The 26,613-nt window shown below is 43.0% G+C and overlaps 2 protein-coding genes across 3 annotated transcripts; both read right to left on the reverse strand.

Annotated features, from left to right (window-relative positions):
• Positions 1 to 471: 471 nt before the first annotated feature.
• LOC121759689 (cold-regulated protein 28-like) lies at positions 472 to 5,375 on the reverse strand. Of its 2 annotated transcripts, XM_042155360.1 has the most exons (5): positions 5,097 to 5,367; positions 3,350 to 3,520; positions 3,036 to 3,258; positions 1,355 to 1,461; positions 472 to 1,264 (listed from the first exon to the last, which is right to left on the reverse strand). In XM_042155360.1, exons 1-5 carry the CDS (start codon positions 5,247 to 5,249, stop codon positions 1,247 to 1,249), a joined length of 672 nt encoding a protein of 223 aa, XP_042011294.1. In that variant the 5' UTR covers positions 5,250 to 5,367; the 3' UTR covers positions 472 to 1,246. The 2 variants fall into 2 exon arrangements, with proteins under 2 accessions (XP_042011294.1, XP_042011295.1); XM_042155361.1 differs by lacking the exons at positions 472 to 1,264; positions 1,355 to 1,461 and adding an exon at positions 1,469 to 2,699 and having other exon boundaries at positions 5,097 to 5,375.
• Positions 5,376 to 23,476: 18,101 nt separating this feature from the next.
• Positions 23,477 to 24,382, reverse strand: LOC121757317. The gene is made up of 2 exons (XM_042152862.1): positions 23,928 to 24,382; positions 23,477 to 23,774 (listed from the first exon to the last, which is right to left on the reverse strand). Exons 1-2 carry the CDS (start codon positions 24,301 to 24,303, stop codon positions 23,686 to 23,688), a joined length of 465 nt encoding a protein of 154 aa, XP_042008796.1. The 5' UTR covers positions 24,304 to 24,382; the 3' UTR covers positions 23,477 to 23,685.
• Positions 24,383 to 26,613: the final 2,231 nt, after the last annotated feature.

Here is a 26,613-nt window from a genome sequence, read left to right on the forward strand (position 1 = left end):
AAAGTACTCGCGCTCTAAAAAGTTCTAAAAAATAATACTAGTCGATTAAAATTTATTTTTAATCAAAATTATTGTGAACAAATTAATCTACATAACATCTAAAATCCTTTCACAAAAAAACAAAAGAGAAATTTGAACTTTGAAGGTCGGAATAAATATACCTATGATTTAAGTAAATAGTAAATACTATTTAAGTAAATACTAGTACTAAATCTCCATTATGTGTCTACTATGAGTCCATGACATTATTTTGTGGAAGAATTGATTAATCACTCGGCAATTTCCACGTTATAGTGGAGTACTAAATGACCAAATAATTCAGAGGTATGATAGCAACAAGTCGACCCTTTTTCTATCTATAGACTTGACTTTAGATGCAAGAATTCTCAACTACAATAAAAAGGTTTGTTAAACAATCAACTACTGCGATTCAGCTTTACAAAATGAAAAAAAAAATTGATGACTAACATATGATGCCTCTAGGAATAATTCCAATCAATAGAGGGCATTGATATGCATTACTATATATGTCAGATCCACACAAAAGCATGATTAGTTGAACCTGCATATGTGCAGATTCTTTACAGCTCTAACAATTAAAATACAGACAATAATCATTCATACAACAAAGGTTTATAACCAATATTAGTAAAAGATTTAAAAGAGTGTATCAAGCAACAATATATAGATATTTGCGGAGTGAGCAAATGCACAAAACTCCAAACACTAAACTACAAAGCTCACAAAATCGAAAGCAGGAGACAGATGTTCGCCTAGACATCTACAGACCATTTACGTCCCCAGCCGCATAACCTATAATCCATAGGAGGGAGAAAGCAGAATTTCTTTACACAGGCAACTACATAAATAATTATATATCTGCATCTTATCTACAGGTCAAGTAAATGAGTTTATGCAGGCATGATGAAGCTTCTGTTTCTAGGAATCTACTAGGACAAAATGATGTGGTTCTTAGTTTTAGGATATCGAAATTCCATGGGATCACATCCTTCACTGATCCTTCACATGGACTCGACTTATATGTTACCTCGATTTGGAAATGCTAGGGGAAACTTTAAATCCTGCACCTCATTAATCTTCACCATCCTCTATTAATGGAATAATGTCTACAGGGCATCCCATGTGAAAATGCATTTCAAGTTGGAGAGTAAACACGGCTATCAAAACTTCAAGACAGTTTCACAGCGAGCAATAATTTGACTTGTTCATCATCTGCTGGAGGGCATCACATTGAAGGAACAATCTGCAATACCGGGCACCAGGATTGAGAAGATAACCAATAGTTTCTATTCATAAATACACTTGCAAAACAGAATTCAACTCTACACATTACTTGATCCTGATGTGATCCATCCTCCAAAGCTATCTTCAACCTTTTTACTTGGGACTCGGAATTTAGTGTATTTTGATTTTCATTCAAAAAATTTTGACCCGTCTCCTCTGTTGAAAAAAAGTAAAAAACGTAACAATGTCAATAAAAATGATGATATAATAAAGAAAAAGGATGATCTACACATACTGATATGAACTCTTTCCATCTATTACTAGCATTTACTCACTCACATCTCAATATGCAGGCACACAAAAGGCAAACAATTAACTGAAGGGGAGGGGAGGTTGAACACCGGATCTTATTTTAAGGTGGATCAAATATGATTTTTGTATCAAACTTCTGAATTTGTTTTTGATCAAGAATCAAAACCTAATTCTGTTAGGAAATAGGAAGTAAGTACATTCTGTGCAAATCTATTCTCTCTCTGTTTTAACCATCTTAGCAACTCAAGTAAATAAGAAGTGAAAAAAACATGCCATCATTATCATTCCTTATAGAGAAGAAACATTTACATGTAGATGCATTAAGCACAAGTTCAACTCCAAAGATTTACCCAAAGTACAAAGCAAAGGATGCAACTTTTAACCGTTTCAGTGCAGCAGGTCACTCTCCCTTCTCTTTTTTCCAAACACAGAACAACTACAAGTAAAAATTTTGGAATCTACACATGGTTTGTTTAAAGCATAGAAACCAATTACAGACAATGTGATCATACAATATTAACTATAACTTTTAACGTATACAATAGAACTCTTAAGTTGTAAATAGAATAACTATCACCCGTTCAATTAAAAGTTCCCAAAAAGTCAACACTATTTTAAGAACTTGTTATGTCTAGAGCCTAATAGCATGAACATTGTGAAACAGTCAAATGGCCCTTTCTCTACTCTAACCGTGAGGGAACAAATAAAAATCAGAATCTTTAGAATCTAGTGCGTGTGGTTAAGTCAAAGCAGAGAAAGCAAATGCTAAAATGCCACTATCATGCAACATACCACTGACCCTAAATGTTTTAACATTTACAAAAAAATTTGGAGATTGTACACGAAATAACTAGCACTCACTCCATTAAACATTTCAAAGATAGAGCTACAGCATTTTCGGAACCTGCAATTTCTAAACCTTGATAGCATAAAAATGGTAAAAGGCCGATTCAACATTTCTCTAATGTGTTCTGGTAAAAGCTATATCACTTACGGTTTATATTACTTTCCGCACCAAACAAAATAACAAGTACTTACCAATTGTACATGAGGGTCAGAGGATTCTGTTATAGTAGAGTTAATACTTGAGAAATTTGGTCACTTTTCAGAATTTCGCAAAATCTAGTTTCGAGAAAGTTCATCTGTTCCACCATACACATCATGAACAAAGTCAAAAGAGGAAAGAAGGGAGAAGAAACACCTAAGGATACTCTTTTGAATAATTTAGTTTTGTATGCTCAAGTAGATCCATAAACAGATAAAAACATAAATCTAACTCACAAGTAGAGTATAAAATCTGCCTTTTTTCCGTGTATATGATTTCTATCATCAATTACACTTGTCATATGCACACAAAAGGAAAATAATACTACAAATAACAGAACACGTGTATAACAACCAGAGCAAAGTCGTCAAGAATTTAAAAGTTCAACTCAACAAAGAAAGGCAAATTTATGGCAATGTTAGTTTCGGATTACCTCTATTTGAGTCAATTATGTCCTGTGAACATGTTTGTGTTCCATGAGATATCATCCCTTCCCCTTGTTTCCTTGTCCTAATAAGCTTCACGGGTGTGGGCACTTTACTTAGTGATGGATGGTAATGCACATCTCCATGCTTCGAATGGTGAGTACTGCTGTGAGTAGGCCCACCCGCTGCATGCTTACTCTTTTGCCAACATCTATTGCGTGAAACATCATACTGGCATAAGACAAAAGTAACAAATATATTTAGCTTTGTACTGTTAACCCAGCCCAGGGAATATAAGTTAACAGCATTAAGTTTCATGAACCTGATCAGAAGCATTAGTCAAATGCTTCCGAGATATATGTATGTCTCTCAAGTTGTGCCCTGAGCATCGTGCAAGCACAGATTTTGATTGGTACAGCTGTTCAACAAATGACATTTCCAAATGATACAGATAGGAATTGTGTTTCTCATTTGTCCATGCTGTGCTTTCATCCTGGCGTCAGGGAAATCGAGAGGCCAATGTAAGCACATGTACGGACTCAAACGAACACCAGCCGTGACCATATTACATACTAATTAAAAAAAACTATTCAAACACTGCTGTGTCCTATCACATGCTAATAATACCGAAACTTTTAAAACAAAATATTTCGTCAAAAATAGATAAGAGATAATAAATAGTAGTAGTACTTTTTACAATACCACCGTAGGATAAAATATAAATGTACATAAGGGAGCCCTTTTGATATTTATAGATTTGGAAAATCTTTTACCCCTTACACAGAATGGATACTAAAATGTGTTCTCATCAATTATTTAACAAAATTATAGTAGTAAATAATTTCCATAAGAATCTACGTCCAGAAGTCCTAAGCAAGCAACTTTTTTTTATTCTAAAGTGTAGATAATGACTAATTCAGCATCTAATTTCCCTTAGTAAGAATAGAATACAGAAGATATTCAAACAATTAGACCTTGTGGCCATCGACATATTAGAGAGAGAGGAGTATTGCCGCTGCAAATAAGGATATAGGACAAAAGATGTATTGACGGCTAACTAAAACATAACATTGTAGTTCGATTGATGAATCACTAAGTCACAAAAAAATAGTAACACTATGCCAACACCGACAACAAAACATGTGCATTCATGCAAAAATCTGATACCATCACTCTCCTACGCAAAAACGAACTGAGAATACAATTAAAGGTTCAAGTCTTGGTTTTAAATTCAAAGACAAATAAGCTAATAATATTCCTAGAAATTCAGTGGGGCAGAGCTGAGTTATACCAAAATCCATATGTATCAACGGATTATCAATTTAATTCTTTTATTGCAAATTTATAATAGTTCAGTTTCAGAAGATAAAGGAAAGTTTTATAAGGGAAGGCAGAGATAACACAAAGAGTAAACCATACTTTACCAGTTGATTGTTGTTTCAACTCATTATTTGATAGTATAAATTAGGCCATTTTGTATATCTCATTTTGTCCAACTGGTCATTCTCCAACAATCTATGCAGTTCTTTTAAGCATATCCAATTAGTCTCAAAAAATAAACATTACTTAAATGGTATCGCAACGCATCCAAAATTACACCCATATTCCACGTAGAAGACCCTAACGTAGCCTTACCCTTGCTAACACCTTCACTTAACTTAAAGTCTTAAACAAAAATGATCCTTCAGTTAGTAATGGAGTTCAGACCTTCCTTGTCTTATTAATTTGATAAAATCATAAAACAGACCTTGTTCTCGAAGGAATGAACTCAATCTGTTATAATATCAATATATCATAATCACCAAGAATGGATATTGTTTCCTTTCCCTTTAAAATGAAAATCCACCAATGAGCTTGCCTCGCAAACAAAAAACTAAAAAAATCACGGACGATTAGCGAGTAACAGCCAAAATTATGCAGCATTTACCTAACAAACTACTGAGCTCAGGATCTCCTGCAATTAGACCTCAGACACAGTGCATCAAACAGTCTTAGAATCGAGACACAGATAGCAATCGCACTATCAATCGGAGGGTTGCGTAAATCGAGAGAAGAGAAAGAGGAGTTACCGGCGTCACATTCCTCGAATGGCGAACGGGATCCTCGCAATTCTCAACGGGCAAGGACGATGCATCCGAGTTCGAGCGGCGGTCGCAAACTCTATCGAGCGCCGGAGGCAGCGGAGGCCGATGCTGAGTCTCCGAGTTAAAATCTCCTTCCATTAGCAGATTGTGGTGATCAAACAGAAGAAAAATATCTGGAAAATAAAAGGAAAATGGAAACCCTTGGCCAAATTTGGAAAAGAGAGGCGGTGTGAGAGAAAGTGAAGCTCCACATGGAAACGCTTTTTTCACACGTGTCAATCGTAGCAGTTGAGTGCCACGTCAGACCGAGGATGATAAATATCTGCAACCACCTGCGCCAGCCAGATATTTTCTTGCATTTTGTCTTCACTTGCCACTTTCCTTTCATTTTTTCTTTTTTTTTTAATTCCAGGTGTGTCAAAAATCATGAGATTTAGAATAGGAATTAAATAAAATAATATATACATTATTTACAGTCACGTATTGTCATGACCGCCCTTTAGGGTTAATAAATACGGGCGATCGTGATTAAAAAAATATAATAATCAGACGAAGAGAACTAGGGTTTGGATAACGAGTTTGACCAACAATTGATATTCAAAGAAAATGACCAAGAGTTGACATTATCCAACAAAATCCCAAATATTCAATATCAAAACAATTTGAGTTGCAGGCCCAATAAATGGTAAGTAAAAGAATTGTCACAGCGGAAACGACCAAGGGAGAGAGTGACGCCATGTGTGAAGGCGCAATGACACTCATAATTGAAGGATAAACAATTCATTCTCTGATTTACTTGCTAAACACCACCATATTCTCGTCGCCGCTCAACCTGCACATAGGGAAAACACATGCAGGGTTGAGTACTTAATATACTCAGTGGACACACGCCGAAAATAGTTGATAAAAGTTATGTCATTCGTACCATAGTGAACTCGAGTTTTACATTTAGAAAAGAATATCATCGAGTATCACAAAACAATTTCATAGACTGGCCAGTCAAAACAATCTCCTCACTTTCTCGACAATCGATCAATCACATCCTCTTACCATAGTGCGATGAAAGTGCGGCCACACTATTCGCCCACGAGACCGACCGACTAGCAAGGACGTCTCACGATCCCACCTGTGTACACTAGCCTGATAGGGTTTGCGGCCCTACTCAGACCCGAATTCGTTTAACATAGCCCTATAGCCTAATGGAGCGAACTCACAAACTAGGCATCAGGCAACAATCTCAACATAGCCCTATAGCCTAATGGAGCGAACTCACAAACTAGGCATCAGGCGACAATTTCTTCATCAAAACAAACATGACATGACATAATAATTTAAACCACCATTATTCCACCATAATCATACTTTTGAAAGCGTAAAAGAGTTTAATAAAAGAAAGTCCACCTCGACTGCTTAATTCTCAAGTACTCTCTTCCCTTTGGTATCACGATTCATTCACCTTTAACATTTAGATTATATATATATCAACACACTTTTCAAATAAATAAATAAAAATGCATGCATCCTAAGTAAAGTTTTTTATCTCGTTTCTCAATTTTCGCATATTTTTTATTATTCGGCGGCCGCTTGTGCCCATAATCCCTCTGTTGGCTCCTCGTACTTCCCTCCAAAATGTAGAAATTAATCCCAATATTTATTTAAGCGCGTAATTAAATTCCTGCAATTATTTCTCTTCAAATTAATTATTTCCGACATAAGATAAAATTATTCACTATTTGAATTATTCCAAGGATTAATTAAATATTCTTCACGATTAATTATCGGCCTAAAACTTAATTATTTCCCCACCTTATATCTCCAATTTAATTAAGAGGCCACAAACTTTAAATAAATCCTCCCATTTAATTACAAGGCCCAAAGATTTTTTTAAAATTACAAGGGCCCAAATCTACCCAAAAAAAACAAATGGCTCAAAATCAACTCCCACATCCCCCACGTCTGTCTCTCCCTCTTCTCTATCTCTTCGGCCAACTGATATCTCTCTCAATTTCCGTCGCCTTCTCCAGTTCACCCCTCGTCGCCGGCCGCCACTCGTCGGGAAGACAAAAGGCGGCTGCCACGGTGCTGTCGGCGCAGTCGCCTGTCAGCTTCGACAGCCTCCGTCGCACGAAACCGCTGCTGCTGTCGAGATCACGATGCCGCTGCCGCCGCTGCCGTCGCTGCTGGTCGCTGTCCATCGACTTTCGTGTGGCGGTCTTTCGTCGACGATCTCTTCGCCGGCGGCTGCAAAACCACCAGTAGCTTCTCCTCCGCCGTATCCGGCACCTCCTCCTATATGAGCGCCATGCGGAGCGGCTGCACCGCCGTGGAAAAACCCGAAAGGGTGAGAACATGATTGGGTTCAAGTCGCCATGCGCTAGACGTTCGGCAGCCACCGTTTCTCATCGTTTCAGCCCTGAAACAACTCCGAACAGCCCCGCACAACCCCGAAGATAAGTTCCAGTTCAATTTCGTTTGTGTGTTCCATTAAAATTCAACTTTTCTTGCGTTTAAAGTTTGTAAGGTTAGAGGAGGGTTCGATTGGTATTAAATCCTTATGTTTTATTCGCAACGTGAGGCTTCGGTCGAGAGTTGACACATGGGAGTAACTAAGTCCATGAATTATATGAAAAGCACACGAATTGAAGAATTGAAATTGTATACCATGCTCTTGTATGAAGTACAACATAAGGTTTTGAATTGGGAGGAAATATACCTTGAACAGGTTTCGAAAGAACAACTGATAACTTCGTCTTTCAAGTCTTGTTTCAGGGTTTTTGCCGGAAGAATATTGAATGAGTTGATTGAAAAAAACGTGTAAAATCGAGGGAAATTTCTACAGAATTACCTTGAATTAAGGTTGAGAGGAAAAACCTTGTCTTCTTGATTGCAGAGATAGGAGAGAACGGTTTTTGGGAAGGAAATAATATAAAGGGATTGCAGAGATAGGAGAGAACGGTTTTTGGGAAGGAAATAATATAAAGGGAGGGGTGGTTTGGATGTGAGAGAGATTTAGGGAGTGATGGGGGAGGGGGCGGTTTTCTTTTAATCGTGGGATTAGGAAGATTTCGAATTCTTCTTTTTTTTTTATTTTGAACTAAATTGAATTTATTTGATATTTATTTGCAGATCACGGAAGAGGAAAATCTCTACCGAATATTTAATTAAAATTTGAATTATTGCAGCCCACAATTTATTTATCACGGATTGAATTTCTATATTATTTATCCAATTTATTCGATCCAGCTCGCGAATCGAGTCCAATATATTTATTCCCCACGGAAAGGAATTATTTTAAATTCACGTAGTAATTTATTTCACAAAACCCTAGTCCAGCGACAAATTCCACTTAACAATTAATTCACGGACCTCGCAATATTAATAGCATTATATACAAGTATTTTAGGGTTCAAAACTTAGGTTTAGAAAAATGGGGTGTTACACTTGGAAGGTTCATTTAGACAAATTTCGATATGTTATTGATATCACTGTTACTATGGTGTAGAAAAAAACTTTTAAAAAAATACGCGGCTGAATAGTGAGTATCTTGCAACAAATTAAATTGCTTTTGATGTCATATCATTTTTTAAAATAGTCATCCAATCTCGTTTATATAATATTAACGGTATACCTTTCATATTTGTGTTATTTTATACCAAAATCCACATAATTAATGATAAGCGAAATTGCTTTCGTTCTCATATTAATTTTGAAATAGTTATCAAAATCTCGTTTATATATGAATATTTAATGGCTACCTTCCTCATATTGTGTTATTTTATACTACTACCTCTGTCATGAAAGTTTGTCCTATTTTTCCATTTCCGTTTGTTCCTAAAAGTTTATCTCATTTCACTTTTTACCATTTTTAGTAGTGGACCTCATATTCCACTAACTTTTTCAACTCACTTTCCATTACATTTCTTAAAATCCGTGTCGGGTCAAAGTGGGACAATATTTGGGGGGACGGAGTTAGTATAAGCCACGTAACTAATGATAATGGATGTTATCATTATTTCAGGTACTTAAACTATAGAAAAATATCACATCCAATATTAGAGAAAGAAAAAAATATTATACCTAGTATCGAGATACACCAATTTTATAAAAAAAAATCCAAAAATGTCCTCCATACCTGAGGGCATTTTCGATGGAAAAATAGGTCAAATAGTAAAAAAAGTCCCGTGGGTTAGATTACCCCTTAAGTTCAAGGACTACTCATAATATTTTTAAAATTCAGGGACTAGTTTTGTTCAAATTTAAAATTCCAGATACCACTTATATAATTCAGTCTTAGTTTTAATACTATAAGAATGAGTTTTGATATATTTCATTATCTACATTGAGCGCTAACTATGCTACTAATTAAATACAATTTGAATCAAACTAATTATATTATGGTTTTTGTATACTTAAATCAAGCCATTTATTTAAAGTACAAAATTGACATCCATCCGAATTTTGGAAAATGAAAGATTCCTCGTACATATATTTATTGAGTCTATTGAAGTCTAATAGCATCTCTTTTATCATTGCTGCAATTGAAAGTGATAACTAACTCGACATGATGGTGTCTCGCATTAGAAAATGAATACAAAGAATTAATCTAACATGCATAATGGATATTCTTCATCAATCAATTTTGACAATTTTCAGCTAGAGTTTGTTGAAGAATAGTAGACTGAGAAAAAATTGACGGCAAATAAAATCGGGAAGTGGGTGAGTATTGTACAATTTTTTTTATCAAAAAATAGAGCCCACTATTGGAAAAGAGGCGATAAAATAAAATTGTACTACCTCCGTCAATGAAAATTTGTCCCATTTTTCCATTTTCGTTCGTTCCCCAAAATTTGTACCATTTCACTTTTTACCATTTTTGGTAGTGGACCTCATATTCCACTAACTCATTCCCACTCACGTTTTATTATAAAACTAATATATAAAAGTAGGACTCACAATTCACTAACTTTTTCAACTCACTTCCCATTACATTTCTTAAAACTCGTGTCGGGTCAAAGTGGGACAAATTTTTGGGGACGGAGGTAGTATATCGCAGTGTTTTTGAAACGGCGTAACGGTACCAATCTACGTCAAATTAAAACTATAGTAGTATTACAAAATATTAGTACATGCTTTTATTTGATACGGGAATCGTGTGAATCATTGACCTTACACTGTTCCTTTTATACACATACATAGATGAATTACCGGTTCATTATTAATTCACCATATTAAATTAAACCTCAATTAAGATATGACAATTTGCCGAAAATGTTCATTATTAATTCACCATATTAAATTAAACCTCAATTAAGATATGACAATTTGCCGAAAATGTCAAACTTCGATCAGTCTAGTCTTCGAAATTAGGACATTCCTTTGTTTTCACTCTTCAGAAATGCCAACGACTTCATATACAAAGTCTGATAAATATTCAGAAAAAAAACTAGCAGCCTTTGATTCAATTCTAACCGAATTGTACTGACGAAAATAGTAAAAGACGTAAATGACGTGAATAATAAAATTTTAAATAATAATAAAAATTCTGAAAAACAAATTTACATCTGCATTCCACCATTTATGTTTCATTCATTCTACAATACTGTATAATTTTAATACTTCTAGCAAATAATAAAATAACGATATTAACTTTTTCTGTCATTAAATATGTGAACAACTAGCCATATTATTACTTTCTAAAAAGATGTTCATAAGCCTTTGCTGCCACGTCAAACTTAAGCTATCATATATTTTGCTCACAATTTGGTATGCACCACTGAGAATCTTTCTAGTGGCCTAGTGTCTCATCATTCACTCACAAGCTCATATTCGTATCTAGTTATTTTAGTGTAATTGGATTAACTTGATTGATCAATATTGTTATAATGAGACATCATACGAGTTTGGAAAGTATGGAGTGCATGCTTGTTTGAATTCATTATGAATAGACGGGGGTTCGGGGGCAGCGCCCCCGAGTAGCAAGGGTCCAAGGGGCGGCAGCCCCTGGCTGGAGTCGAGCTGTATAGAAAATTCATCCGGAAATATAATTTCTGATAGTCGAAGGACTAATTTGCAATTTTCGAAACCCTTCGAAAAACAGTTAAAATCGGTTAAGAAACGAAGAGACGCAACGTTTCGTGAAAAGACGCGACGTTTCGTTTCAGGTCTCTTCTTATTGATCATTTTCGGTTCAAAGTAAGGATCACAGAATCAACATACGAAACTTCTAAACCTGAATTGTATCCGATCAAATATTGGTAGAACCACCAAATTGATTTGATCTGAAAGTGTTTCACGCCTTTCAGGATATCCTATTGTTCACATTTGAGTAAAAATTCCTAACATCTAACTGCTTCGTCATAGTTCAATTTCCACAATCCATATGGAGGATCATGTTTAAACGTCTCAAACGTCTCAGATTGGCTAACTTGATCACACTAGCGCGAACCATTCTCGCCTAAGATCTACATTACTCAATCATACATGTGAAATAAAAAACTATCTAGAAAAGCAAGTTGGTTCATGTTTTTCCTTAAACCTCCAACAAATTATACCAAAAATAGTACTCCAAAACATCTCAATCAACATAAGCATTTCTGATGGGGTGCGTACTAAACAAGCCCAACAGCAATGACGGCCCATCAGCCCAAGGAAGAGTATGAGTTCGGCATTACCAAAGAGTTCGGCCTCAGCCTACAGCTCGGTAAAAGCCAACCTATCAAGCTCTACTCTCAGATCGGCAACCAAAGCAGGAGTATGAGTTCGGCATTACCAAAGAGTTCGGCCTCAGCCTACAGCTCGGTAAAAGCCATCCTATCAAGCTCTGCTCTCAGGTCGGCATCAAGCTCTACTCTCAGATCGGCAACCAAAGCAGTTCGGTCTCAGTATTCGACCGAACAAGGAGTTAGTGGACCCATACAGGATGTCCAACACACCCACTACCACGTGGTGTCAACTCAGGCCACGATCGTAGGCCATGACCTACGCTACATCCACGATCTTAGGCCATGACCTACACGACATCCACGACTTAGGGTGGTGATGCAAGCCACGATCTTAGTTCAAGATATAAATAGAACTTAGATCAGATAGAAGAAGGTTAAGCTCTCTAGAGATAAAATAGCAAATAGCAAGTTTGTATTTGTAAAGCTGTAGAAAACAGATCAAGCAATACAATCTTGCCCTCCCTTCTTCCCGTGGACGTAGATTTACTTCAGTAAATCGAACCACGTAAATTCTTTGTGTCGTAGTTTCCATTCTCTACCAGCAATTACTAACATCAGAAATTCGCGGATCCATCACTGGCGCCGTCTGTGGGAAGCAGAGAACAAAATTTGTGATAAAGCGAATTTTTGATCCATTTTTTTCCACCCAAAAAATGCATACCAGATCGCAGAGTACCCGTATTCCTGCCCGTGAGAACCAGGAGGAAGCCAATCCATCCCATAGGTCTGGAAAACAGCCTAGGGATAAATCCACCACCAGTTCTCATGGCGAAGGAACAGGCCGCTCCAAAAATCGTCCCACTGAGTCTTCCCAGCAGCCTGATTTGAATGAGGCTGTCAAGCTGTTCTTGGCTGAGAAGCAGGATGAGTTCTTAGCCTTCCTGCAAAAGAGCCAAGAGCCGAAGACGAAAGCGGAGGATTCTCCTTCCTCATCCAGACATGAAAGTCACTACCGCAGTAGTGCCGTGTCTTCCAGGAAGAAGAATCCTCAACCCCGACATATTCCTGCTCTTCCTCGGTACCGGAATCACAGGAGAACTCAATCTCCTCCATACCGACGAGATATCGGATTCGCCGTGTACGGAGCACTGAAGACTCCGTTCTCGGACGACATCACCCGAACTCCCCTACCACAGAACTACCGAACTCCGTCGATGACTTACGACGGGCTCGTGGACCCTCACGATTTCTTGGGGCGCTATCAGTATAACATGGCGAACCAGGGTCTCAACGAGGTCCACATGTGCAAGCTGTTTCCCGAGCTGCTCATCGGGAACGCGAGAAGGTGGTTCGATAGCCTCCCCCAGGGCAGCATCAGATCTTACCGAGATCTAATGGATGCCTTCCACAGGAGGTTCTTTCAGAAAGCGGAAGCCCGAATCACTTCGGCTCAGCTGCTTTCCATTCGTCAAGGTCGCGACGAAAAAATCAGCGACTTTATGACAAGATTCCACAAGGAATGCCTGCAAGTAGACGATCTCAACGATCTGCTTGTGATCTCGGCATTCCAAAATGGAATCCTGCCCGGAGCTCTCTACAGGAAGCTCGTTGAGTGCGGTCCGCAGACAGCTCAGGAAATGTGGGACATTGCGGACCAGTACTCCCGGGCCGATGAGGCAGACCGTCGCAAACGGTCGTTAGACAGCTCATCGTCCCGAGGAGACAGGAGGAAGCCCGATCATGGCGATCAGGGACATCCTCGCCGAACTCCTTTTGGCGATCAGGGACATCCTCGCCGAACTCCTTTTGAAAGGATTCAAAGGACTCCGGTGCAAGACAGATTGGGACCCCGTCTCAATCCCGAGAAGCCGCCCGCTCAGTTCGTACCGCTGAACAAGCCGAGAGCGGAAATTTTCGAACTACACTCTGACCTGTTCGAAAAGCCAAAGCGGATGACGAAATCTGCCGCGCGCCGACCCCAGGATAACTACTGCTCCTACCATCAAGACCACGGTCACGATACCGAGGAGTGCAGAAACTTGGCTGCAGGTATCGATGTTCTTGTGAGGGCAGGGACATTGAAAAAATACCAAAGCAAGCAGTCAAAGAAGAATAAGAAGCAGAGAGGTGCGAACTGCGCTCCTCAGGATCCGAAAAGGCAGCCGGATCCCGAAGACGATGACGAGCCGCAATATGATGGAGTAATCCTGACTATTGACGCTCTCCCCTGCCGGGAAGACCAAGTCGTCCCTGAAGTCAGAGCGCAGAGGCTCCAATCGAGAAGAGCCAACGCATAAAAGGCTGAAGCAGGACGAAGTGATTACGTTCTCGGCTGCTGATCCCGTCCCGGCCATCTCTCCTCACCAAGACGCCATTGTCATCCAAGCCGGAGTGGCAAACAAACTGATCCACAGGGTGTTTGTGGATACAGGAGCGTCAGTCAGCATTCTTTTTAAAGAGTGCTTCGACAAACTAGAAGTGGACCCAGCTCGGCTCAGCCCGGCTCCGCTTCCCCTGAAGAGCTTCGCCCAGGAGGACACCCGCCCTGAAGGTATTATCAGCCTTCCGATCACGGTGGGGAAAGCGCCTACTAGCTCCAGTACGATGATTGAGTTTTTCGTGGTGAAAGCTCGGTCCCCGTACAACGTCATCCTGGGAAGAGACTGGCTCAACACAGTTCGGGCCATTTGCTCCACTTATCACCTCACCATCAAGATCCCTACTAAAGGAGGGATAGCGGTCATCCGAGGTGACCAAAAGAGAGCAAAGGAATGTCTGCAAATTGCGCTTAGAAGTGCCGAGCAGTCAGATCGGCACCACCAAGCATAGCAATCACAGCAGCCGGAGTCAGAGGCAATGACCGAAGTCATACCGGAGCCGAATTCGATGACAGTTCAGCTGTACGAAGACGATCCATCCAGAACGGTTAAGATCGGCTTCGCGGGAACGCCTCTACTTCGGGAAAAAACCATCCAGCTCCTCAAGGAGTACAAAGACGTCTTTGCATGGTCTCCGTTGGACATGACCGGAGTGCCCCCCGAGGTAATCACTCATCGTTTAAATATTGATCCTTCGGTCCGGCCGATAAAACAGAAGCAAAGACTCTTTGCGGCAGAACGAAGTCAAGTCATCCATGACGAAGTCCGTCAATTATTGAAGGCGGATGTGTTATTCGAAGTGAAGTATCCTTCGTGGGTGGCCAATCCTGTCATGATCAAGAAAAAGGAAGGAGGATGGCGGATGTGCATAGATTTCACCGATCTAAATAAGCATTGTCCCAAAGATTGCTATCCCCTTCCGAACATAGATAAAAAAGTAGAAGCTCTGATAGGCTTTGAAATTTTTTGTTTTCTTGATCTATACAAAGGATACCATCAGGTTTTAATGGATGAGATTGACGCTTCAAAAACGGCCTTCATTACTGATTTCGGCATTTTCGCTTATAAAAAGATGCCATTCGGTTTAAAGAATGCCGGAGCCACTTATCAAAGGATGGTAGACAAGCTTTTTCGGCACCTGATTGGAAAGGAGGTCGAAGTGTATGTTGACGATATAGTCGTCAAGAGCAAAAGCACCTCGGAGTACGAGCACAACCTCAAGTCCACTCTCAACGTGCTCAAGAAAGCCAACCTCAAACTTAATCCCCAAAAGTGTACCTTTTTGGTAGATTCGGGAAAGTTTCTGGGTTGTTGGGTTTCAAAAGACGGACTCAAGGCAAACCCCTCAAAAGTTCAAGTCGTTCAGAACATGGCAATGCCGAAGTCCATACATGACGTGCAAAGGCTAACCGGATGTCTAGCCGCACTGAGTCGATTCCTTTCCCAAGCAGCCGAAAAGCAACTGCCGTTCTTCAAGGTGTTGAAAAAGGCACCAAAGTTCGAGTGGGGAGCCGAGCAGAAAAAGGCCTTTGACGAGCTCAAAAGTTATCTAGCCGAGCTTCCTATTCTCTCTGCTCCAACCGAAGCCGAAGTAATATTCTTATACTTAGCGGCATCGGATCAAACCATCAGCGCGGTACTTGTTCGAGAAGAAGGCCTAAAGCAGCTTCCCATCTACTTTACAAGCCGAGCATTAAGAGGTCCAGAAACCAGGTATCAACCACTGGAAAAGATTGCTCTGGCATTAGTAAATGCAGCAAGGAGACTGCGGCCATACTTCTATGCTCACAAGGTATGCGTCTTAACTGATCTGCCACTTCGGCAAGTGTTGACCAAACCAGAAGCATCAGGCAGAATCGCCAAGTGGGCTATAGAGTTGGGAGAGCACACAATTGAATATCTACCTCGGAAAGCCATCAAGGGACAAGCCTTGGCAGATTTTCTTGCAGAAGCGAAGTTCGATCAAGCAATTCCTATTATTGCCGAACAGAAGAATTCTGCCAATGCCGAACTAGCACAGCCCTTGGAATCCGAAGTAGAGCCGCCGGACTGCTGGAGCGGATTCGTAGATGGAGCTTCAAACAAGATGGGAAGTGGAGCTGGTATTTTACTTGTCGCTCCCGACGGACACGAGGTAACCTACTCACTTCGTTTCCTATTCCCCACTACTAATAATGAAGCCGAGTACGAAGCCCTCCTGGCCGGACTCCAGTTAGCGCAAAGTCTGCTCGTCAAATCTCTCAAAGTCCATTGTGATTCACAAGTCATAGTAAATCACGTGTTGGGTACAAGTGAAGCTCGTGACGAGAGAATGAAGAAGTATTTGGACAAAGCGCAAAGCATCAGCCGAAGTTTCTCCTATTTTCGGATAATCCGCATTCCCAGAGCGGAAAATAGCCGAGCAGATGCCTTAAGTAAATTGGCCTCAGATCCGAGCTCAAAGGCGGAAGAATTAATGCATCGAAGCATTGATGAAGCCGAGGTACATTCAGTATCCAGCTCGCCGAACTGGATGACGCCGATCTTGCAGTATCTGGATCAAGGACAATTGCCAGAGGATAAGAGAGAAGCTCGGAAGATCACGTGCCGAGCTCTTCGGTACGAACTTCATGAAGGAGTCCTCTTTAGAAAGTCTTACCTCCAGCCGTTATTGCGGTGCGTAGGACCAGAAGAGACGGACTACATCCTCAGAGAAGTTCATGAAGGATCGTGCGGTAGCCACATCGGAGCCAGAGCTTTAGCTAAAAAAGTTCTGAGATGGGGATATTATTGGCCAACCATGGTACAAGAGGCAGTGCAGCTCGTCAAGAAGTGTACGAAGTGCCAAATTCATGCAAATGTCCCAAGGATGCCGCAGACCGATCTATACACTATGCAAAGCCCTTGGCCTTTCATGCAATGGGGCATAGACATAGTGGGACCACTTCCTCAAGCTCCTCGGCAAATGAAATTCCTTATCGTTGCCGTGGACTACTTCACGAAGTGGGTGGAGGCTGAACCATTAGCTACGATAACGAGCTCAAAGGCATTGGACTTCGTCTGGAAGAACATAGTGTGCCGATTTGGCATACCCCACATCCTCATCTCGGATAATGGGACTCAGTTCACCGACAAGACGTTCAAGAATTGGTGCCAAGAGCTGAACATTCAACAGCGGTTCACTTCGGTCTCCCATCCCCAAGCAAACGGACAAACGGAAGTAACGAACCGGATTCTGGTGAAAGGGTTAAAAGCTCGGTTAGAACAAGCCAAAGGACAATGGGTAGAAAATCTCCCTCAAGTCCTATGGTCCTACCGAACTACACCCAAAACCTCCAACGGTGAAACTCCGTATAGCCTGGTGTACGGCACTGAAGCCGTAATTCCGGTGGAGATCGGCGTACCCAGTCCCCGAACTCTAAATTTCTCCTCAGAAATGAATGACGACGGACTGAGAGCAGAACTAGATCTCGCCGAAGAAAGAAGAGAATTGGCGTGCATAAAAGCAGCCAAGTATAAGGAGCAAGTAGCCCGGTATTATAACCAAAGGGTAAAAAAGCTTCAATTTCAAGTGGGAGATCTCGTCTTGAGAAACAACGAAGTAAGCCGAGCAGAAAAGCTGGGCAAACTCGAACCCACATGGGAGGGTCCATATCGGGTGTCAGAAGTCCTCGGCAAAGGGTCTTATAAATTGACTCACATGTCAGGAGAACAAGTACCCCGAACATGGCACGTCTCCAACCTCAAGAAGTTCCACTTGTAAGAGACAAAAGTCCGGTCAGTCCGTCTCGTGTCTAGTTCGGTCATAGGGGTATGTGTTTTTATTTGTTTGTTTTTTACTTGTACCTTTTACTTGTCGTTTTTTAAAAAAAAAAGGTTTAAAGTTTTTTTCCTTCGTCTTTTTCATTTTTTCTCTATGTGTTTTGTCTCTATGTGCTTGTCGTCTCTTACAAATGGTACCAAGGTATATCGTTCTTTAAAGACTGATCTCCTTTTTAGATCGATTATTAAAGACTATTGTGAGTCCAAGCTTCTACGGAGGATATAGGACCACAATTCAGCTTAACAAGCAGTCCGTCTGAAACGAACTGCAATAAGCCAACGATTGTGAGTCCAAGCTTCCAAGGAGGATACAAGACCGCGATTCAGCTTAACAAGCACTTCGTCTGAAACGAACTGCAATAAGGGAAAGTCCGATCCACGCGATAAACCTCGCCGAATTAGGACGACCAAGTTCGGTCAAAGAAGTTTACCTCATAAGACCGGGGACGACCATGTCTAGTCAAAGAGGTTTACTGCATAAGACCACTTCGGTTAACAGGGAAAGTCCGATCCACGCGATAAAACTCGCCGAATTAGGACAAGGGAAAGTTCGATCCCGGCGACAAAAATCGCCAAATTAGAACACAAACCAAGTCCGGTCAAAGATGTTTATTTCATCAGACCAAAGACGAGTCCGGTCAAAGATGTTTATTTCATCAGATCAAAGACGAGTCCGGTCAAAGATGTTTATTTCATCAGACCAAAGACGAGTCCGGTCAAAGATGTTTATTTCATCAGACCAAAGACGAGTCCGGTCAAAGATGTTTATTTCATCAGACCAAGGACCAAGTCCGGTCAAAGAAGTTTACTTCATAAGACCAAGGCCCAAGTCCGGTCAAAGAAGTTTACTTCATAAGACCGAGGACGAGTACGATGAAATTTTTTCGCTAAGCTGTAAATACAGTGTTAGAAGCGAAAACAAAATTTCATTTTTCAAATCTTGTTCGGCATACAACTTAGCTACCCTACAAAATGGCGTTACGCTATTACAAAGGACTATTCTACTGTCCAGGGTTGCTGAAGTTAAGCCACCTATCTGCAAAATCCTCTGGAAGCCGAGTTCGGTTGTTCCGAGCAGATGAAGAATAAGCAGGTCGACGAGATGCTATCCTCGACCCAACGCCTCTTCCCCGAGCCCGAGAAGTCCTAACACCTCGGCGATGAAGAGTCTCTGCAATAAGCATCTGCTGATCTTGCTCGCTCATAGTCACAACTCCTCGGCGAATTTCAGTCCGTCCCTGTCTTGACGATTCCGGTTGCTCCTGAGCCCGTTCTCGTCTTGACGTTTCCGGCTGTTCCGGAGTTCGTTGTTGGCTGGGAGTAGGATTTTGAACAAGGGAACCAGAGGTTTGATCTGGAGTGCGAGCATCTGTTGGCGCGATATGCCGAAGGAATCTTTCTATGGAGGGGCGCCGAGAAAGAACAATGTTGTACCGAGAAGCCCAACGCCGCAGTGATGTCACAACTTGTTGGCAAGCCGGGCTCTCCAGCACATTGTTCATACGGAGTACATGATATTCCTCCCACAGTTCGTCAACTCGACTCTGAACATCTGATATGGTCATTCCCCCGCGCACACGGATGTAATCCTCATACGCAGTCCTCTCAGCAATGGCCGTATTCAGCTCGGCCTCCAGATCTTTCTTATCGGACTCTAAGTCCTTGATATCGGCCTCCAGCTTCACTAAACGAGCCAGAAGCTCGTCATTCTTCGTCTGATCGGCTATAGCTCTTCTCTCAGCTTCGTCCAAAGCCGAAGAGTACAGCCGTTTCCAGTGAAGTATCTCCATCTCCTTGGGTACAAAGCAGCTATATTAGTTCGGCAGCTGTACCGAGCAGATAGTAAAATACAACAGGAATAAAGGCAAGTACGAAAAGCTATACGAAGACAAGTGTAGAGAATTTTTCATTCACAAGGAAAATTTTTTACACTAGGGCTTCAAGGCCATTTTACAAGGAAGAAACTAGACTAAGAGAAGGGAGACGAAATCATACTCCGCCAGCTTCGTCTCCGGCTCCTCGGTCTGGTACAGCTTCTTTCTCCTGGGCTACCTCAGCCTCAGCCTCGCCTCCTGCCGGCCTCGCCTCCGCCTCCTGATCGGCTTCCTTCTCCGGATGCCCGGCCTGATCGACTTCGGCCTCCCGCTCCAGCGGCTCGGCCTCACCCTCTCCGTTGTAAGTCGAAGCGGGTGAAACGGGTCCCACGGAGGCAAAGATAGCCTCCAGGTTCTCGTCCCGATCAGCTCGACAACTCCGGACTTGGTCTGCAGAAAGCAGGACCGAAGATGAAGCGAGCTCCTCAAGGAGCGGCAGATTCTGAAGCCGAGCCGCTATCTCTCGGCTGTACAGAGGCAGCACGACATCGGCCCCCTGCTCGCCCTTATCGGCAATTAGCCTTACCAGACTACCGACAAAGGCCGAGAACTGGCTGCTCAAAAAGAGTTTCTCCGTGTAAACACGGAGAGCCTCCCCTTGGGCAACCACGGCAGCAGCATCCCTCCGTTTCGTCTGCTCCCGCTGGATGACGAGCTGGTTTTTGGCAAACTGAGCTTCATCCTGGGCCGAAATCCTAGCAGCTCTGGCCTTCTCAAAGTTAGCCTCAGCCTGTTCGGCCCGATGACAAGCAGCCGCCAACTTCCTCTGCATCTCAGCATAGTCATTGGACGCTTTGGAGAGTTCGACGGCGACGAGCTTGGAGAGCATATCGTTCCTCTGAAAATGAATAAAGAAAAAAGTCAACAAAGGGACCACAAAAAATACAGGAAAAAAGCAAGGCCAGAAAATCAAGAAGAGAATTCACCTCGGCGAAGTCCGTGGGCCATAAAAACGGCTCACAGATATGTTCCGAAGGAGGCGCCAAGACCACGTCTTTCTCTGGCGCTCTCGGGGGCTTCTGGGCCTTCCCCCTCCCCTTTGCCGAAGTTGACTCCGGCTTCTTCGGATCCGAAGAGGTTTTTTGCCTTTTCGGAGTCCTCTCGGCATCAGACGCCGAGCTGGTGGTTTTCGGCCTCTCCGGCTCCTTGGACTCCGAAGATTTTCGGGTAGCCTTGTTCAGCATGTACACTGCCAAAAAGCAAGAAAGCAAGGTTAGTTTTCTTCGTTAAAGCAGTAGAACATAAAGGTAAAGAGAAATCCTCACCCTCGGCCTCTTCGTCCGAAGACGAGATGTCGAACACGACGTCGCCCTTGACGAGCTCAGACTCCGTGTATTGTTTCCTAACTATGGGAATCTTGTTGAGCTCGCCATCGAGCTCGGCCAATGGTTCTAACCGAGGATGAGGAATCACGGACTTCGGCCCTCTCCAGGGGAAGCCCGGAGCCGCTGTCCTATTATAAAAAAAGAAGCGGTTTTGCCATTTCGGCCACTTGGTTTTGCAGAATGCCCTAAAAGGCTGTAAGGGGATCAAGTAAAACCAAGATCCCTTCCTTTTAAATTGGAAAAAATTAAGGATTGCCCGCAGAGACAGATCCTTATCTAACCTACGGAGTTCGGCAGCAAAAGCCGACAAGTGCCTCCAAGAATTCGGAGTCACCTGACCTAAAGGGAGTTGAAAAAAATCAAGAAGCTCTACAAAAGGTGGGGGAAGAGGGAAACGAAGCCCGCATTCTAAGCAGGCTTCGTAAACGGTGGCATAACCCTCCGGCGGGTCGTTAGCCCTATGATCATCGTCGGGAACCACCGCCTTCCCCCCAGGAAAAGAGTATTTTTCGTAAAGGGATATCACAGTATCCTTACTCAAGATACTGTGAAAATACTCTACGGTCTTCTCCCCGGATTCTTTCCGGCTAGAAGACCCCTTACCCCCTTTTCTACCGCTACCAGACTCAGACGAAGAAGAAGCAGACATGGTTCTTACTCTTTGAAAGTTTGAAGAAATCCTGAGGAAATTTTTGAAAGCGGAAGGAAATTTTTCACGCAAAAGATAGAGAGTGCAGAAGAAGCCAATAGCAAAGGTGTTCAAATGATGAAGAAAGGCGGTATTTATCAGATTTGGAAAAGATTTCAAATCATCGCACCGTTTCATATTCCACCTTTTCAGGATTCGACGGCCGGATTTTACTGTCGCATTTAATGCCGCATTTAATGCAGTCACGCGCAGGGCACGTCCCCTGACTTCAGCCTCCCCCGTACCCTTTTCCAGAATGCCGAAGTGACTCGCTTCGCCGAAGTGATTCACTTCGCTTTTCGGGGGGGGTAGTGATGGGGTGCGTACTAAACAAGCCCAACAGCAATGACGGCCCATCAGCCCAAGGAAGAGTATGAGTTCGGCATTACCAAAGAGTTCGGCCTCAGCCTACAGCTCGGTAAAAGCCAACCTATCAAGCTCTACTCTCAGATCGGCAACCAAAGCAGGAGTATGAGTTCGGCATTACCAAAGAGTTCGGCCTCAGCCTACAGCTCGGTAAAAGCCATCCTATCAAGCTCTGCTCTCAGGTCGGCATCAAGCTCTACTCTCAGATCGGCAACCAAAGCAGTTCGGTCTCAGTATTCGACCGAACAAGGAGTTAGTGGACCCATACAGGATGTCCAACACACCCACTACCACGTGGTGTCAACTCAGGCCACGATCGTAGGCCATGACCTACGCTACATCCACGATCTTAGGCCATGACCTACACGACATCCACGACTTAGGGTGGTGATGCAAGCCACGATCTTAGTTCAAGATATAAATAGAACTTAGATCAGATAGAAGAAGGTTAAGCTCTCTAGAGATAAAATAGCAAATAGCAAGTTTGTATTTGTAAAGCTGTAGAAAACAGATCAAGCAATACAATCTTGCCCTCCCTTCTTCCCGTGGACGTAGATTTACTTCAGTAAATCGAACCACGTAAATTCTTTGTGTCGTAGTTTCCATTCTCTACCAGCAATTACTAACATCAGAAATTCGCGGATCCATCAATTTCCAAACTTCCAACTCTATTCATCAATTATTAATTTCATGCAGTTTCTTGTACGCTTAAAATTTACCTAATTATGTACTCAAATAGTACTAGTGTATGGTTATAAATAGTCTTGATCCAAGATTCGTAAGAATAAATTAATTTAAATTAAAACTAATCAACATTTATAATTCATTTTTATATAATACGACTACAATATGCTATGAATTTACTACCTATTTAAAATTCAATCAAATCCAACCAGAATTTCTCTGTGTAGATCTTGGTTTGCTTGATTCCAATTTCCAAGTGACTATTATCTTGCAATGACAAATTCAGTAAACAAAACCTATAGGATTAAACGTATTAAAAAGGTCATCACCGGCATAGTAAGACTAGGACAATGGACAATGGACTAGAAACATAAACAAGCTTAGCCCCAAAAGATAGGTGCGTCACCATAAGCCACAACTCCAAACAATGCGGCAGCAACTCCAAAAATCAAATTTAATGCGAAAATTCAATGGCCGAATATAATAGAATTTTACGAACTGCAGAATCTAAGATGCGCCGCAACTCCAAACAATGCGGCAACAACCTCAAATTTAATGCGATAATCCAATGGCGGAATATAATCGAGTTTTACACAAAGTTCCTTTTTTCTTTTATTTGCTCTTTCCTTTCATTCAATACATCAATGATAGGTTCCAAAAATAGGAAAGAGAATTCAAACAGCAATTAAAGAAAAATGTTATTTACAACAAACCCCATTAAATAGGGCAAAAAGTTTGATTATCTGTCATTAATTAATCAGCTAAAATTGCAATTTTGCAACAAACAACAACCCAATCATAAGTTAGGCGGAGATTGGCGCACAGAACACGCCACCACTTGCGCCCATTGCTTCAATCTCGTTTTCACCATCTCCGGATTCTCGCCTATTCAAACAGAAATATTCGAAATCAATTGATCCATCCAAATCAATTATCGATCGACATCACACAGAACCGAAAAACGTTCACAAGTTCCTCTTCTACACCCAATCAAACAAAAGCAGATTGAACACAAAAAGCAGATTTAAAAAAAATTACCTGGATCGATGAACGATCCGAAGCTTTCGAGAGTGGAGGAAGCGGAATCGGAATCGGAGAAGGACGCGGAGGAAGATCGGGAGAGGCTATTGGTGTAGCGCTTGTTGACGGCGCAGTAGAGCTCGAGCGCGGGGAAAGCGGAGGAGAGCTTCGGATCCAGATCGGGGGAGTCGAAATTGAACCCTAGCTCGAAGCAGGCGCGCAGCTCCTCGAGGTCTTCGTCGGTGACGCTGCGGCCGCGGCGGATGCGGTGACTCCGGCGGCGGTTGGTCCAGGCCTCGTCGCGGAGGATGTCCGGGGACCACGAGTTCTGCTTGCAGAGAGGCGGCTGGTTGCCGCTGCGACGGAGGAGGCCGCGCTGCTCTGGTGCCGACATGGAGGATTCCGGTTGCGCCGCCGTGTGGGGCGGTGGGGAAATATTTTTTTTACCCTTTTTTTGAGTGGTTTATTTGAGGGGAGCGGGAATAGTGGGATTGGGAATCTGGAGGATATATATATAGGGGTCAGGTGAGGTGGAGCGAGTTGTCAAAAGAGTCTGACAAGGATTGTGGGGCCATGTGGGGTCCACGCGACCTGTCGCCGCCTCAATTTTTAGTAGGAGTGGTTTTCATAGATGTGCGGGAATATTCTCGAGCTGTTTCATCCTATAATTGTCCACCAATAAATTTATTTATTTATTGGTTAGATCTACCAATAAATTTATTATACTGAAAAATCCCACTCTGTATTTCTGATAGTAAGTAAACGTATCCTTTTAGGCCATCCACAATAGAAATAGTTCAGTAATAGCCCAGCCATAGCCTAGCCACTGCCACATCATCAGCACTAAAAATCCTCCTGTCACATCATAAATAGCCCAGCCATAGCCTAGCCACATCATAAATAGCCCAGCCACATCAATAGCCACATCACTAATACCAATTATATAAAATGACATAATTAACAATCACACAATATACGGAATTTAATTTACGAGACATATACGGGTAAAGTTTAATAATACTATTAAAATTTAAAAAAGTACAATAATTTTAAAAAAGTACATTAATTTTTTAAAAAAATACATTAATAAAAAGAGTGACAATTCACTCCTCGTCTCCGTCGTCGTCGCCTCCGTCGCTGTCGCCTCCGTCGCCACCATCGCCGCCGCCACCATCGCCGTCGCCTCCGCCGCCTACGCCGCTGCCGCCGCCACCGGTCTCCCTCCGTATAGCCTCCAACTCGTCCTGCAGGCTCATGAGCAAGGTTTGAAGCACGCTCTTCTCCACGGGATCCGTCGCCACCCGCCATTCGGCCATCGTCTTGATCAACTGAGCGCGCGTTTGGGCGCGAGCGAAGAATTTGAGCTCCTGGGTGGATTGGCCAAGGGGGGATGCCGACTGGACCTCCTGGGAAGCCCCGGCGTTCCCTCTCGCCGCCTGCTTAGCGCGCTTGCGCCCAATCGGGCGAGGTCGGCCACCGACCGAACGCGGCGTGGGGAACTCCTGCGTCGTCTCGGGGAGGTCGTGGGAACCTCCGCTGCTGCCGCTGTAATCGCCGGTGTAGTTCAGTCGTTGCTTCTTCGGCCAGCCAGAGTCGACACCTACTCGGAACTTCTCGGACTCGCTCAGTACAAGATAGCAGTTCCAGTAGGTGAAGTCCTTGTATAAACCCTTCAGTGGGAAGGCTTTCTCCGCTATTCTCCTGCAGTCATCCTCCGTTTGGCCACTGCTCATCATGCGGAGTGCGTTGGTGTACAAACCCGAAAATCGGGAGACCGCCGCCCTGATTCGGTTCCAGCCCTTCCGGCAATCCTCTCCGTTGCGGGGCCTCCCCTCCGGGCAAAATCTCTGGTAGGCTGCTGCTATCTTGCCCCACATGTTGACGATCCTTTGCTCGTTCGAAACGAGAGGATCGTCGCAAACACTCACCCACGCCTTGCTGAGCGCGACGTTCTCGTCGTCCGTCCACCTCCTTCGTACCTCCTCCTCACCCGGCTGCGACGACTCGCCGACCTTCTTCTTGCCCTTCTTCTTTGGGGCGCCACGCCCCGGCACTGCCCCCCCTTGAACTAGAGTCTCCGGAGCTCCGAGAGTATCAAACCCCAACTCATCTAAGGAGAAACTATCAAACCCCAAGGGTGTTTGGGTCGATGTGTGCGAAGACCCAGTCAAAAAATCAAAACTGGGGCGATAGACATCCCCCGCCGTCGCCGGGGACCCCCCAGGAGTCCCCTGTGTAGCCGGTACGACCCCCGGAGTCCCCTGTGTAGCCGGTACGACCCCCGGAGTCCACTGTGTCGCCGGTACGACCCCCGGAGTCCACTGTGTCGCCGGTGCTCCCCCGGGCATCATCTGCATCCCGGGTACCCACCCCGGTATCGGCGGAAACCCCCCGGCGGACTCCCCCCCATTGGGCCCCGGGCATCATCTGCTGCCACGGGTACATGTTGTAGTACCCGGGCACCTGACCCCATCCACTTCCCACAGGGATCGTCGGAGTTTGTGACCCGCTACTCCCGGAACTAGGCTCGTTGTTGAGATCCATTTCCCGTTGTTGATCTTGAACAGAAATTAAGATAGAGAGAGTACTCGTTAAAACAAGTGGTGCGAATGAAAATGACGAGCAAAGCGCGTATATATAGTGTTTCGGAAAAAAAAAATTAATTTTCGCGCTAGGCGGTGCGCTGGGCGATCCGGGCGCTGCA

Source organism: Salvia splendens, chromosome 12, assembly GCF_004379255.2.
Source record: "Salvia splendens isolate huo1 chromosome 12, SspV2, whole genome shotgun sequence".
NCBI classification, from domain to species: domain Eukaryota; kingdom Viridiplantae; phylum Streptophyta; class Magnoliopsida; order Lamiales; family Lamiaceae; genus Salvia; species Salvia splendens.